Raw genomic sequence first — 15,201 nt, forward strand, 5'->3', positions numbered from 1 at the left:
AAGGCAGAGGCAGTAGTAGGCAGTGTACTTTTTGTCTGCTTGTTGAACATGCAGGGGGTGAGGGCATTAGGTTCTGTCTTGTTAATGAACTATGATCCCATATCTCATGAGAGAGTAGAAGAGATGCTTCTACTTTTCTATTTCTTTTTCTTCTTATTCTGAGTGACAAAAAAATGACATCTATTTCACCACCTCCCCCTTTATGCCCTATATCAATTCCATCCCCTAAAAGAAAAATGGGGGGCAAAGCATCTGAACATTAGTTTGCTCCCAAAGTCACCCCAAACAGCCAATTCTCAAGAAAACAAAACAAAACTTGTTCCTGGCCAGAGAATGGAATGCCTACCCCATTTTTCTCCTTAGGAACAAATCAGAACAGGGAGCCCTGGTGGGGACTGAGTAATGCCACAGTACAGGGTGAGATCTTTCCCAGTTAATCTGTTTATCTTATCTAGGCAACATGTCTTTTTAAAAATCCCAGTTTGGGAGTGTCTCAATCATGCTGGATCCTTTGGGGGATTTGAAGCACTTTCATTATTTCCAGTGTCACTCTTATTTCAAGATTTTGTAATACCTAGCTAGGTAAACTCAACTCTGTCATTTTTGTCATTAACAATTAGAGCTGTGGGAATACTATTTCGGAGACATAGAAGGTGGTAGCTATTGGCAGAACTGTTAAGACAGACACTGGATTGGGCCACCCAAGTTACTGGCATGTACAAGCCCCACCCTGTCACTGGACTTGGCAGGAAATCTCTGAGTCAGATATTACCGATTTGTATTAACATAGTACTGATGGGGTAGAGAAATAGCCAGCTAAGCTAAAGTTATAGTGAACATAGATTATCATTCCAGTCAGAAGAAAACTCATTTTGTCCCCAGGTCTCTGGGACTAGCCATATTCCTTCAGTTTAATTCAACAAATATTTTGTTTACTATATGCAAGTGCATGGACAAAACTGAAATAGTCCATGTTTTCAAAGAGCCTGCATTCTACTGGGGGGATAAGTCAATACAAAGTAATTTGAGAAGGGAAAGAACACCAACAGCTGAAGGATTCGGGGGAGGTTTGCACATGAGGTGGCATCTTCAACACATTGGTTCCCTGATGTCCCTTCAGAAGGGTAGGAGAGTGGTTTGGGTCTAATTTATCCTAACTGTGCTGAATTTAGCTCTGTGCATATTTAGCCCTGTGCATTGTCTGTGTCAGTGGAGAGATTTGTTGTTGCCATTAAGTCGATTCCTTCCCAGGGTCTTTTATCCAAAGCTGTCTTGTGCAACCAAAACTTCTCCTGTCTTTACCTCTTACCTAAAATAGTGTCTTGACTCTTGGCACTTCAAGATTTGACCCAGTTCCTCTGCCCAGGGAGATACTAGATTTTGCCTGGTCATGAAGAAATGGAATCGGTATTAGAGGAGGAGGAGCTTAGAGGGGTTGGGTGGAATGAGATACCTGGCATCCTCATCTCTCTCTTACAAGAGCCAAGATTCACTTCAAGGGTGCCAAGGTTAAAGTAGTAACAGAATCCTAGCCTCTCAGTTCTGAGGTTATCAGCTTGGCACCCAGCTGCATTGGTGTCAATTAAAGACTGCATTTACCAAGTCATTTGTATCTGTTTGAAGGGTTAGAAGGAAGAAAAGTTCAGTTTTGATACTCAGTAGTACTGACTCCTCTAAACAGACAATTCATCTAAACTTTTCTAGAAATCTGCCAGGAATCGTTTGAGCAACCTCAAGGCAAGTGTACTTCATAATCCAGTGACTACAGAGCATCTTTTCCCATGTCCCTTGTTCACCTAAGTCTTGTTTAGCCCCTAGCTCAGGCAATCTATATTGTTATCACCCTTGATCCTGGAAAGTTGGCTCAACTGGTGCTACTTTTGAAGCAAGTCCCCACTCTCCTGCAGGATGACACCAAAGAAAAAGTTGTTTTAATTCATGGTAGTGCTAGAAATCAGAGAGCAAACAGAAAGAACCATGAAGAAGATCTCAAACACTTGATTGTTCGAGGAATTTAATGGAAAAGAACCAGCGGATGTCCTAGGTTCTGGTTCTGGACTCTCACCATGTGACTTTGGACAAGCTGCTTCATCTCTACTGGCCTTATTTTCTACTTTCTCCTGCTTTCTCCTACTTTCCCTTTCCTACCTCCTTTGGGTTCTGTGAGTACCAGAGAGATTAGGCAGAAACATTTTGAGGAGCTCTACAGAGCTCCCCAAATGGTGTTATGATGAAAATGGTTTGGAAAGGATGATGTCTCCATGGCTCTCCAGAGTGTTCTTCATATGGTTCTGGCCACCTTAGGGAGCTGTGCCTTGAGTACTGTTGTGTAAATTTCATAACATGAGTAATACTTGGGTAAGTGGGGCTAGGACTACTGTTATCACTATTGATACAGGAACCTAGGAAGCCCCCTTTTATCTGTGGCTTGTGTTGTGGTCCTGCAGCTCAGCTCACCCAAGCAAAGATATCAAGAAATGATGGATTTGGAGACTTGCTAAGTATTTCTGGGAGAAGAGGGGTGAGCACCTGGAGTTTGTCTGAGTGCAGCATAGGTGGAAGCTGCTGTATGATCAGAAGTCAGTTCCTGAATATGTTTCAGCTTTTTCCATTAGCTTCATTTGGGTACTTCATGTTTTGTTCTCAAGCCTCTCTGTGAGCTACTAAATAACAGGGAAGAGATGGAGAAATAGACTCTCCTATCTTTGCCCTGATTTGGTATGATCAACAAACGATATCCAGGGATTTGCTTGAATGGAATTCTTCAAAGTGATCAAGAACCTCACCACTCCAGGGTCTTTTACTTTCCTCCTCCTCTTGTCCCAAATCATACTGTTAACGATTTTTATTGTTATGTGGCAAGGACAATTTTGGATGTATGCAAATTTCCTATAAATCACACTCATTTTTCTCCTTCCTGTTCAGCTCCTAAGGAGATAATTCATTGCAACAAATTATCACTTTTAATTGTTCTCAGCACCAACTTGTTTAGTACATGCTGTTGCCAATTATTGCCTGCCTTCTTCAAACAGTCCAACCTGTGTTTTAAGCCCAGACTTAGGTTTTGTTTTTTAACACAGCAAATGTAATTGCCTAGAGGGGGAAAAAGCCACTTAAATGTATAAAACGTGCATTAGCACTGTAGGGAACCCAACACTAAATTCTGCCGTGGTTGCCCTTCCCCATCCCCCTCTTTGCCATTATCACCCCTTTCACTGCCTGACAAAATCCTTAGCATGACTGTCTCTAGGCATCACTGCCATATCACTGTCCTCCTCTTAGCAGGGTGATGGAGCTTCTTAGGGGAGCCCCGCTATCTCTCAGTGGGTGGGATATGTATATTGCCTTTGCCACATTAAAGACCACTGCTGATGGGGTTTCTGCCCCCACCCAAACAAGCCCAGTTTGAACAGCTCTGGAATGATCTGAGACCTATTTCTCTTGGGTTGTGGGCTCACACGTTTCTTGGAGTTTAAGCCAAAATACTCCCTTCCTCCTCTTGTCAGGCTAGAATATGAATTTTCTGCTCTTTCTGGAGTTGTGTCAGGTCAGGCAAGGCCCAAGGGAGAAGACCTTGATCATCCTTCATGATTCCTTCTTATTCAAAGATTTTCATAGGAAGGCATCTCTGCCACTACCCAGAACTCAGCTTCTAATAGCATTTTTTTTTCTCTTGCAGCAAAGTCTCTTTAAGATGGATATAGAAAACTGCAATGGCCGCTCGTATATGTCTGGTATGTCCTCTAATTTGTTCTGCTTCTGAAAAGCCAGGAGTAACCCTCCTTTGTCTTAGAGGAGTCACCTTGGATAGTAGGATTCTCAAAACTGATGGCCAAAGGTCTAGCCTGGTAGTGATTGCTTCCTTATTTTATTTCTGAGATCAGTTGTAATTCCTATCCCTAGGTTTGCTGTGTGTGTAAGGAGAGGATAAGAGGTACCGCCCAGGTTAGGTATGTGGGTAAAGAGGAAAGGCATGGTTCTCACTTATTAGGTTAGCTCCTACAAGCAGATAAATGGAAGAGATGCTAGATTCCCTTTGTCTTCTTCTGAGGTCACTGGACTCCTTTGGTTGCCATTTGAGTCAATCTATCAATAAGAATTTATTGAACACCTACTGTGTGTCAAGTACAGTGCTAAGTGCTGGAGATACAAGTATAAAATGTTGAATGATGATAGCCAGATAAGAAATATATCTGCTTCCTATCAGAGAATCAGGGCAGAGAGCCTGACCACAAGCCCCACCCATGATCCTAAAGAAATGTGGTTTTTCTTGCCTGAAGATACTCTGAGTAGGGTAGATGGAGAGCCTTTGCTTTTAGTGTGATTCTCAATGATGCAGAAATAACCACAGGCTTCCCAGACTCAGACACAGTAGGTGGAAAATGGGGGCCTTTCTTCAGCCTCTTTTTAAAAAGATGAATGTAAAGGGGCTGAAACCAGGTTTTGTTTCTAAGACTCAAGGATTCATGATATTGAATCACTGGAATAACAAAGAATTTAGTTAAGGGGAATGAGGCCAGGAGCAAGTTTTAGAGTCATGAGTTGGCCCCTCTGGAATTTGGGCTACACTGTAGAAAGAAACCTGTATCTCCATTTCACCCCAAAAGGGGCTAGTGTAGAAACTGATGGAATGAATCAAGGACTGGGAAAAAAAAATAGAATGGGCAGGAGGCCAGCTTGAGATTTACTGGTAGCAGTGAAATGAAGTGAGATTTAACTGAGGACATCTTTAAGCTGATGCTTATTTCTCACCATTCTAGACCTACATTTAAGGAAGGGAGGAGGGCCTAACCATGTGGAGAATCAACTGATAGCTATTTCGATTGACAAAGTAACAGGAAAGAGATAGACTGCTTTGGATAGAAGAAACCTGGCTTGAGCCTAATGTCATTCTCCTCCACAGGTATCTGTGAATCTTCTAGCCTCCTGCTTCATGCAGTCAAGGAGCCAGAAATACAAATGCATCCTCCTTCATTGATGCTTCTTTCCTTGAGCATCCAGCTCAAGTTAACTTTATCATTATTACATATTCTTCCCCTCAGAGTAATAAAGGAGAAGCCAGGAAGGTGACCATCAAAGGTCTACCTCCTAGGGATCCTTTCAGTTCCCAGTGGAACCTCTAATAGCCACATACATTCAAGCCTAGGGACTCTTTCAGATGCTCTGCTATAAAAGCAAGCTTTTCTTGCTTCCTAAACAGGTTATAGTTTCCTTGTAGAACCAAAAAAGAGGCTTCTACTCCAAATGATTCTTGAAAAAGAAATGGACAGGCCAAAAGCACCTCAGCTGTGCCTTGAGAATATTCACCTGGTATTTCTGGGTGATAGCTGCTGTGGAATGGGACTGGGAAAAGAGGAAGAGGGATAACAGCTGATAGGATAACATGGACCCCAAAGATATCATCTTTCTCTCAGAATAGGGAGACTTCTCTGCCTAGAAGCTCTCTGGGAGCCTATCAGCCATCCTTCTTTCTGAGAGGTTTCTGAGAAGCATTGAGGATTGACTGTGTCATTATTTACAATACTAGCCTCAACTTTAGATCACGACTTTAGTCATATGTGTCTGAGCCAAATGAAGTTTCCCTAGCCTGGTCAGTGGATGAGTAAATGGCATGATGTCTTATGACTAACCTTGACATTCTCCAGAAGGAAAAATGAGCAATTCTGCCCCTCTTAGTGTTTAATTCTCAGGAAGTTCTTTCTCTCTACCTTCTGTCTTTCACTATGTACAGATCGCTTCATTTGGATAAGGAGAATCCACATAGGTTCCATTCCAATCCATGTTTTACTTTAAGAGGAAACTGAGTATCTCAGACTCAGTCCATGTGTATCAGGAATTATATCAGTCATTACTTCAAGCCTTCAGGAATAGCAAAATGCTTGGGAAATCTCAGTAGAAAGGGACCCAGCGGATAGGTAGTATAGGTCCCCTTTTTTTTACAGTGGACACTGCCTCTCAAATTCCTAGTCCCTTCTACCCCCAAAATCTTTACTCTCAAAATCGGAGAATCTAGTCTTTCAAAGTAGGTCAGCACTAAAGTGAGCAGCTCCTTTGGAAGGGAGCAGAGCCAAGGCCTCAGCCTGCTAGAAGACTGATTCCTTAGGGGAAGGGGATGGCACAGGGGCCCCAGAGGGCAGTGTTGGGGAAGAAAGGCAAAGAAAAATGTATTTAGCTGGGCCCGGTGGTTTTATGAATTCACAAAAGTAGTTAGGGTACCTAAAAGGGCATAGGACAGCAGAGCAGAACGTTGCAGTAGCCAGATTCAGAATGTACTTGGTCCCCTCAGGTGCTGGGAAAGAGGGCTTTGTCTTCACAAGTCCTAAAGAAAAAGACCTCCCTTCTGCTGGAGGAAAAATAGGGATGGAGCTGCCCATATTTGTTGCAGGGAGTGGCTTTTGGCCTCAGCAGCTGCTCTGTGTCCTAGGTTCTATGGCATCTGGGGCCTTAGCTTCCCTAGCTGGTAAAGGACTGGCTGGACTGCCCCTTGTGGCCCCCTTCAGCCCAGCAGCTCCCCCGCTCCCTTCTGCCTTGCACACACTCCCTGGATTCTCAGGTATTTGTTGAGTAGTTGTTCTTTGTCTTCTGGGCACAAGGGCATCTGCCTCCCCCCGCCCTCTCAGCCCTCCTTGCTGCCTTGAGGAAAATGTTTTAGCCTGAGCGCCCTCCATTCTCTCTTACTAGCCCTTTCCCCTGCCATACATAGACACACACTCCCCCTAAGCTGAGCACTTCTTGCCAGCTGCAGCTGTGGGCCCCTGCTCACCGGGCTGCTTGCTGCTGGTGCCTATGAAATGACGGCGGTTCCCCTCACTTCCAGGAATCCATGCTTCCTGGAAGGTGAGTGGCTGGGCTTACCCCTGCCTGCCACCCAGATGCAGACATGCACACACCACCCGCACTCCAGCACTGTTTCCAAGGCGGTGGCTTGCGCTTGCACCTTGGGGTCTCACCAGCAAGGGAAGGATAATGTAAGTTCAGGCAGGAAGTGGACAGAGGGAGGGGGAAGGGGGGTTGCTGGGGCTAGGGAGCCAATTCAGAAACAACTCCCGAGCCTGAGGAAAGGGAGAGGGGTAGAGAGAAGGGAGGAGGGAAGGGGGAGGGGGCGTTCCTTGCTATGCTTGCCAAGGATGGGAGAGGGCGTTTGGCGTTGCTAAGCAAAGACAACGGCTTGAGCCGCCTGAGCTAGTGGTGACATCTCGATTAGGCCTTGGGGACACAGATAGAGATGCCAGGGGTAAAATGCCAAAGCAGGCCTGGGTGGAATAGGGGGAGAAGAGAGGGAAGCTGGTGAGAGGGAAGAGACTCAGCCCAGATGCCTTAGGTTTGAAGAGGTAGAGGGGGGCTTCTTCTTCCCAGTTATGTCCCCACAGTGGGTATGGGTGTGGGGAGTAGGGAGCCTTACTTTGCACTTGGCATTTACCTTGCTCCTCTGGAGCAGGCGGATTTCCCCCTATCTAAGCCCCTTTGCAAAGAAAGCTATGTCAAAGTCGAGGCTCTTTAATTTCCTGACTGCTTCTTAAGAGCAGATACCATTGGAGGTGAACTGGGGAGAGGAAGGCTAGAGTACTAGCCTTCCCTGAATGTAAAACATACATAACCTGTGTGGGCTTATGTATGTTTTCTGTTTTCCGTGGTCCTAAGGTATGAGCCTCATGGTTTACCTCTGATGGCTAAGAAGCCAGCCTTGTTGTGATAAGCTTGGCCAAGAACATTTCTCTGGAATGTGAAAATAGCTTCAGCTTGATTGGCTTGGAGTTTCCCAGAAACTTAGGATATTTGAAATTCCCTCCCCTGAGCTTCTGATACCTTGAGGTGATCTGATGAATTTCCCAAGGCTAGCTCCTGTTATGTCTACTTCCTAACTAGGATTCAAAGTCCATGGGTTTTACAGATTGATTTCTAACCTCTGCAACTAATTGTTTCAGGTAATTAACCCTGCAAAAGCTAATTTGACTATATAACAATCTTCTGGTACTCACCAGGGAAGAAGTGGATGAGAATATTCTTTCCCTCACTTTCATCCTAGAGAAAGCAGCCCTATCCAAGGGTTTCATGAAGTGGCACCACTTGGCTATTAAAGGAATGCTCTTTCTCATGCTCCTAACATCCCCCCCCCAGCAAACAACTATCTAAGGGATAGTCAGAGCCAATGACTTTTCACCAAGAATCCAATGACATTTCCCAACAAGTTCACTCGTCTTTGTGGAGTCAAACCCCACATCTCTCTTCTTTTCCTATCAAGTTACTTAGTTCAGTTTCATATTAAGTAAATAAATAATTTGTTAGACATAGTCCCTTGGAGTACAGAAACTGTTTTGATTTCACCTTTTTCCCCACTTCTTAGCACTGTGTCTGGCCATATAGTAAGTGCTTAGTAAATAGTTTGTTAATTTATTTTAAAAGTTAAGACAGATCTTTTTTCATCCTTCCTCTCTCCAAATTGTGTATAATGCATCACATAGTTAAGGAAGTCTAAGGATGGGGTGAGGACCCACCAGCCCACAGCTCTATATAGAAGTGGTTGTGGTCTGATCTAAACATTCTCAAGATACATAACCCATCCCAGAAGAGGGAATTGAGTCTTGAGCTATGAAGCGTTTCTCAAAAGATCTAAAGAAAAGAAAAGATAAAAGAAAAGAACTCCTATTTGTTTGGCGCATTAAAATTTACAAAGCTCACAACAACCCTGTGAAATAAGTTAAAGCCTGGGAACCTCCAGAAGCTGAGTAGAGAATGGAAAGGGGGACTTTGATGAAAGAAGATCCTCAGTGATTATTTTCTCTTCATTGACTAGAGCAACAGAAGGATCTCTTACAGGGATAGTCCTTTAATTTCTTACCTTGTGAGCAGGGATGGATGGTCCAAATTCTGGCCTCTTTAGAATTTAGTCTTTATTTTCTGAGAGCAAGTCTCTTTACTATAAGATAGCTGGATAAAGCAATAGCTGGCTTTCTAGACTGGGGACGTTACAAGTTCTCTCTGCATGTCTGTGTAACAGGTGTCTATAAATGTCAGTGTAAGCATGGAACTAGGTCCATTCATATCTGTCTGAGTACGTTTATCTGCACGTATCTGTAACATGTATGTCTATGTATGGATTAGTAGGAATTTATTAACTGCTTCCTAAGTACAAAAAGGTGGGGGTAATATGGAAAGGGAGGATTTTCCTCCCTTTGCTCCCAAATTGACATGATCTTTCCCTTCAGAGAACCATATAATCTAGTTGAAAACACACTAGACAACTAAAGAATACTCATATAAAGCAACATAATCAGTCAGCAAATCCTAGTGAACAGACCATAGTACAAAGTAAGTGTGCAAGCAGGGACACTAAATAGAGTGAGCAGAATCAGAAGGAAGGCATCCTGGAAGAGGAGTGTTGTGGAATTTGGCTTTCAGAGTCCAAGGATGAGTCTGTGGCTTAAGAAGGACAGAATTTTTGCTCTAGCCCCTGCCTAAGAGATGGCTGGCCCATTACCTCCTTTGAGATGACTTTCCAGGATTGGGTGATATATGTGGTAGCACCTAGAGAACACTACAGCTGGTCTTTCCCAGAAGATCCAGTAGGTGCCTTTGGGGCCTTTGTTTCCCATGAACATGCCTCCCTACTGAGGGCCCTGTTTGTCTCCTTTCCCCAGCTCTCCAAGCCCCAGTCCCACTTCGCTTCCTGTGGGTGTCAATTGATGATGCTGTTCTTCCCCTCAACCTTATAAAGTAAGGTAGAGAGGGCCCCAGCCACCCTGTTTCCCTGAAGTCTGAATAGCACACATGTGGCTTTCTTCTCAGTGCTGAGGGATAAGAGGACGAAGTGAGTGCTTCCCCCAGTAACCTTCTTCTGCTTTGTTTCCCCAAGGTAGCGGGGACTCTTCTCTGGAGAAGGAGTTCAGTGGGGCCCCAGTGGGGCCCACTGTGAGCACCCCAAATAGCCAGCACTCTTCACCCATCTGTTCGCTCAGTGGTAAGTATCAGTCCCTCATTCCCACCCCCAACCCCAATCTTATCCTATTTACCTTCAGTTCCCTGTTTATCTTTTGTTAGGGACTTTCCCTATCATTATATTGTATCCAGCTTCCGTAACTCTTTAAGACCACTGGGGAGCCCAGTGTCCTAGGTTCCTCTGGTTTCTGAAAGGAGAATGATTAGTCACAGTCAAGCAAAAATGAAGTTAAACTAGGTAGAGGTGGGGAGTGGGGGACATGTAGTATGAGTAGGGAAATAGGAGCTAAACAAGTTGAAATGCTGAAGAAGCTTCATACTTTCAGACAAATAGAAAGGATGATGAGGTGTTGTGTCAGGAAGCTGGCAGAGGGTGGAGGGCCCTCGCTATTCACCCTCACTGTCCTGCTCAGGTGGGGTCCTTGTGACTGACCCTCCCCAGCCGGCCTTGGATCTGTGACATTCTTGAAATGATTGGAATAGTCAGGAATGTAGGTCAGAGCTAAAGTCAAAGCTCTTTCTCCCACAGACAGCTCTTTCTTTCACCCTCCCTGCCATTAGCTTTATTGAGAAGAGGAATGGGTAGAGGGTGGGAGGATAAACTGGGTCATATATGTTCTCCACCTATGTTCCTTTCCTCCCCTGTTCTCCAGCCCACCTACATCTTTCCGGCCCCCACCAAACCCTCCCAAGACCATCTTACCACCAATGTCTCTGGTTGGCTTTTTGCCTAGGGCTGAATCAGACACCTTGCTTAATGATAGAAAAGTTGAAAGGAATTCCATCTCTACCAACGCACATACACACACACACACACTCTTTTCTTATCCTAGTAAGAGAAGACACCCTAACAACTCCCAGTCTTTTCACTCTTGAAGCCTAATTACCCAGTGGGTGGATTGGATAGAAAAAGATATTCCAGGCCTCAGCAGGACCAGGTGCCCCTCACCATGGCTACTGCATCCTAGATACTGATCCCTCTTGAATTCTCAAAAGTCTGGCCAATTTTTTTCTGTACTGGCCCTAAATTGTTCCCTCTCTTTGCTTGTCCTTGTCCTAACTAACAAAACGTTCACCTCCCAGGTAATTCCATCAAGGTGGAGATGTACAGTGATGAAGAGTCAAGCCGACTTCTGGGGCCAGATGATCGGCTTCTGGAAAAGGAGGACAGTGTGATTGTAGAAGACTCACTGTCTGAGCCCCTGGGTTATTGCGATGGGAGCGGCCCAGAGCCTCACTCCCCCGGTGGCATCCGGCTGCCCAACGGCAAGCTCAAGTGTGACATCTGTGGTATGGTCTGCATCGGGCCCAATGTGCTTATGGTACATAAGCGCAGTCACACGGGTGAGCAGAAACAGGGCTCCCGGGGAAGGCCTTGGAGTGGGGTTGCAAGTGGGAAAAGGAAAGTGTTTCTTGGGATGTTTGCATAGATGGTAGCTATGAAATAGCTAAGGAGTTACTAGGGGAAAAGCATTGATCAGCAAGGGTGCTAGGGGAGGCCACAGTGAGGGGCGAGGTTGAGGCAGGAAAAGAACGAGCTCTCCCATGACTTATTTCAAACTGGCAGGAAGGGGAACTTGGGCTCCCAACCTCACTTGCTTCTTGTCGGCACCTGTCTCATTTATCACAATGAGGAGGTGGTGATAGGAATTGTTCCCATGAGGTTTGGGGGAGGTACTGTGTTGAGACCTCAAGGAGTGTCCGAGGGTAAGCAAAGATTGGGATTCCTGGGTACTGTTTCTAGTTCTTACAACCCCTCCTAGGGCCTCCGTTCTCCCCCTCTCCCTTCTATTTCCCCTCCCCCACCTCCTTTAATCTCTTCTCCAGAAATGGACATATGATTTCACTTCAGTGCTTCCCCCTGGCTTCTAGGACAGAGGAGGTAATTTGGAGCTCAGACGTTGATTAAAGCCAAAAGGCCATCTTGTGCCAATGCCCTTGGAGTGAGACACTGGACTGCCTCTGCCCCTCCCTCCCACAAATGCCTGGCACCCATCCCTGCACCATTACACCATTGCTGCCCTGAGAGAGACTACCCCAAGGAGTAACTAGATAAAGCAGGAATTCCTAAGGCACACTCCTGCCTGGCACCACAGACCCACCTTGCCTATTAGAGAGGTGTTCTGAGCCAGTTAGGTGGGGGGGTCGAGTCTGGCCTTAAAAACCCTCTCCCTCCCCTCCCCTCTGGGGTCTGTCTCCCTTGCAGGTGAGAGGCCCTTCCACTGCAACCAGTGTGGTGCCTCATTCACCCAGAAGGGGAACCTGCTGCGTCACATCAAGCTGCACTCAGGGGAGAAGCCCTTCAAATGCCCCTTCTGCAACTATGCCTGCCGCCGGCGAGACGCTCTCACTGGCCACCTCCGCACCCACTCCGGTCAGTGAGCCACAGACAGGGGAGTGAAGGGAGGGAGGGTTGCACCTTGGAACTGCCTACTCTCCTCCAGCCCCAATCCCACTCCACACCAGACCCTCTGGCTCAGTCGACTAACATGGAATCCCAGCCATACAGAAGACATAGGAAGTATGCTCTTTGTTTTTAGAGAGCGATAATTTAGTTGGGGGAGAAAGGAAGTAGGAAAGCTTGAAAAAAAAAAACCAAACCCTTAACATTTACAAAGTTGATGGTGCCTTGTATCTTTGCCCTTACCTCCTGATCCACAGAGCCCTTGTGGGAAATTTCAGGGGATATTTAGCAAGACATTTAATGTCTACCATGAACTATGCAGAGGAGGAAAGGGGAATAGGAGGCAATGGTGGTGTCTCTTAGCTGTCATCCTCTCTGGTGCCAGAGCCATCTGTTCCCCATTACATCCCCACTTTTGAGCCCTGGGGGAAACCCATCCTCCCACCCCACTTGTTCCAACTCTAAGCCCCACAGGTGTAAAGAGGCCCAGCCTTTGGTTCTTTAGGCTTTGACTCAAGATGTAGGGATGATTCCTAGACCTTTTCCCCCATTCTTTCCTGTTTCCCATAAAAGTCCTTCTACTTTGGAAGAGCAAGAGAGCAGGTAATCCACCCACAAGTTTCTGCCTCCTTCCCTCTTCTTAGGGCAAGTGCAGGGCCAGAGGGTGGCAAGGGCTCAGGATCTGGAATAAATTGACTAGGGCCAAGCTGATGATATTGCTCAGCCCAGGCTAGATAGACGTGCAGTATTGTGTGAATCCAGGGTAGCCTTTCCCAGCCTCCTCCTTCAGTGTGCAAAAGATGAGCTGTTGAGAAGGCTCTGGGCAGCCTCTCCCTGAAAATCTTCCTCATGTTATTCTGTCCTCTAAAACGCATGAGATCGGGGGTAGGAGTGAGGGGAGGAATGTGAGAGACATACATTTGTCATTTCGCCAACCCAGCTGCTTCCTCCTCGTTCTTTCTCCAGGCCCCTGACTCTTCATAGCTCTCCTTCAGAGCTGGGTGGGACCTTTCTACTCCAGGGGTGGGGCAGTGGAGACAGGCAAAATACTCCCTTTCCCAACTTCCTGATCTATCCACTACACAGATACAAAGCAGCTACCCCTTGCCCCTTGGATCCTGTTTATTTCCCCCAGCCAGGGAGGTCTGCTGACTCTTAGCAGTGAGTGGGGCTTAGACTTGAAATGGGAAGGAGGAGTGGGGAGCCTCCCCCTGCTGGTTTGAAACAGGTTGTTTGGGCTCTGGGCTTAGGGACTACTGCTCACTGCAGGGGTGGGATAGACTGGGGAGGGGTGCAGGCACTTTCTCTTGGGAGATGGGTGACTGGTGAGCAAGAGTAGAAACAGATGCTGTACAGGGTCCAGCTCTGTGGGACTGTGCCTTCTCTACCACAGCAGCCAAAAGGCTGGCCCTCCCCCAGGCCTGAGCAGGTTGCCCTTGGCCTGGATGGTGAAACCAGGGGCCATCTCAGGGGTGGTTTGCATCTCCCCCCTCAAACGCCAGCATTTCTGGAGTGAGACCAGAACAGCCGCAGACTGGCCGCAGGCACCTTCCCCTCACTGTGGGAGAGACCCAGCTTCCTAGAGACGCTTTCCCCTAGTTTCCTGATGACCTTTATAGTGTAATCAGCAACACGCCATCTCGTGCCCTCTTTCATGGTGGCGTGCTCCCTGTTTACAGCACTCTAGTTGTGTGTATTGCTTTCCTGCCTCTGTTTACGGCTTTGCATCCGTTCATGTGTGTAAGGCTTTTCACGCTTCCCTGCACAGTAACATTCCATTATACGCAGCCCCGAAAGTTCATAGTTTCTTAAATAAGCCTCCTCTCCCTGCTCACACGCCCTTCTCCTTCTCCACCACCCTCACCCTTCAGCTCTAAGCTCCCTGGGGTTCTTTTTAAGGATAGGGCCTATGATTTCAATGACATAGGGAACTTTCAGGTAAGGAAATTGCTTCTGCCATTGCAGGTTGGCACATACTCTACATGGCACATAGAGTCTTAGAGAGCTGCCTAGAGCATTGAGGGGTTAAGTGACTTGTCCATGGTCACAAAGCCGTATGTGTCAGTGGTGGGACTTGAACTCAGGTCTTCTTGAAAGCTGAGGTCAGCTTTCTATCCATAATGCAATGCTGCCTCTTTAATGGAAACTCTAATACTGTTATTCCCAATATTCTTTCTGCCTCTCCCATAAGAATGTTAATGTTTAGCCTTTAAAAAGCAAATTAACCAAAACAACTATGTTCTTTCTCATGGGGTAAAGAATCATGTTCTTTTTTTCATATTCTTTTTCTTCTTTGTACTTTCCTTTCTTTTAAACCCTCATTCTCTTTTTCTCTTCTCCTTTCCCAGTTTAACCTCAGGATCTATTAAGGACATATCTTCTTGAAGCCCTTGATATTTCAGAAGGGGATTAGTATCTAGAACCAGAGAAATAATGTACAGGAAGCTCAGGCTAGAAATGGAAGCCAAACTAGGAATGGGGTGAAGTGGGAGCTAACTCCCCCTTGACCCCCCCATAAGTCCTGAGGGCTCTTGGTACATTGCCACCAGCCCAACATTTTCCCCCTTCTCGAAAGCAAAAGGTGCATAAGCAAGAAATCCCCTTTTCTGATAAACAGCCGCTCTCAACCGTCCGCCCTGTAGAAAGGTTAAACCACAGCCTGGGGCCCAGGTTCTGATGCCCTGGGGTGTGGCTAGCCTGCCTACCAAGGGACTTGTCCCTGTCCTCCCAACAGCAGCAGCTGGCCACCAGCTCCAACCCTGTGCTAACTGGGAAAAGGGTCCCTTTCTCTCTCCTCCGCCTCTCCTCGATCATCCTCACCCATAGGCGTGTGTTTGCCTTTAGCAGGTGGAGAAAGTGAA

General features: G+C 46.3%; 1 protein-coding gene across 2 annotated transcripts in view; it reads left to right on the forward strand.

The window, feature by feature from the left end:
- Window positions 1–15,201, forward strand: part of IKZF4 (IKAROS family zinc finger 4) — a 32,032-nt gene that overhangs the window by 10,273 nt on the left and 6,558 nt on the right. The window contains exons 2-5 of one of the 2 annotated variants that reach the window (XM_020989998.2): window positions 3,680–3,734; window positions 9,854–9,958; window positions 11,020–11,280; window positions 12,143–12,310. In XM_020989998.2, coding sequence (XP_020845657.1) covers window positions 3,695–3,734; window positions 9,854–9,958; window positions 11,020–11,280; window positions 12,143–12,310 — 574 coding nt within the window. In that variant the 5' untranslated portion in view covers window positions 3,680–3,694. The remainder of the gene's footprint in view (window positions 1–3,679; window positions 3,735–9,853; window positions 9,959–11,019; window positions 11,281–12,142; window positions 12,311–15,201) is intronic. The other variant, XM_078145781.1, reaches the window with a different exon arrangement.

Source organism: Phascolarctos cinereus, unplaced genomic scaffold, assembly GCF_003287225.1.
Source record: "Phascolarctos cinereus isolate Bilbo 61053 unplaced genomic scaffold, phaCin_HiC Scaffold_1;HRSCAF=81, whole genome shotgun sequence".
Lineage (NCBI taxonomy): Eukaryota > Metazoa > Chordata > Mammalia > Diprotodontia > Phascolarctidae > Phascolarctos > Phascolarctos cinereus.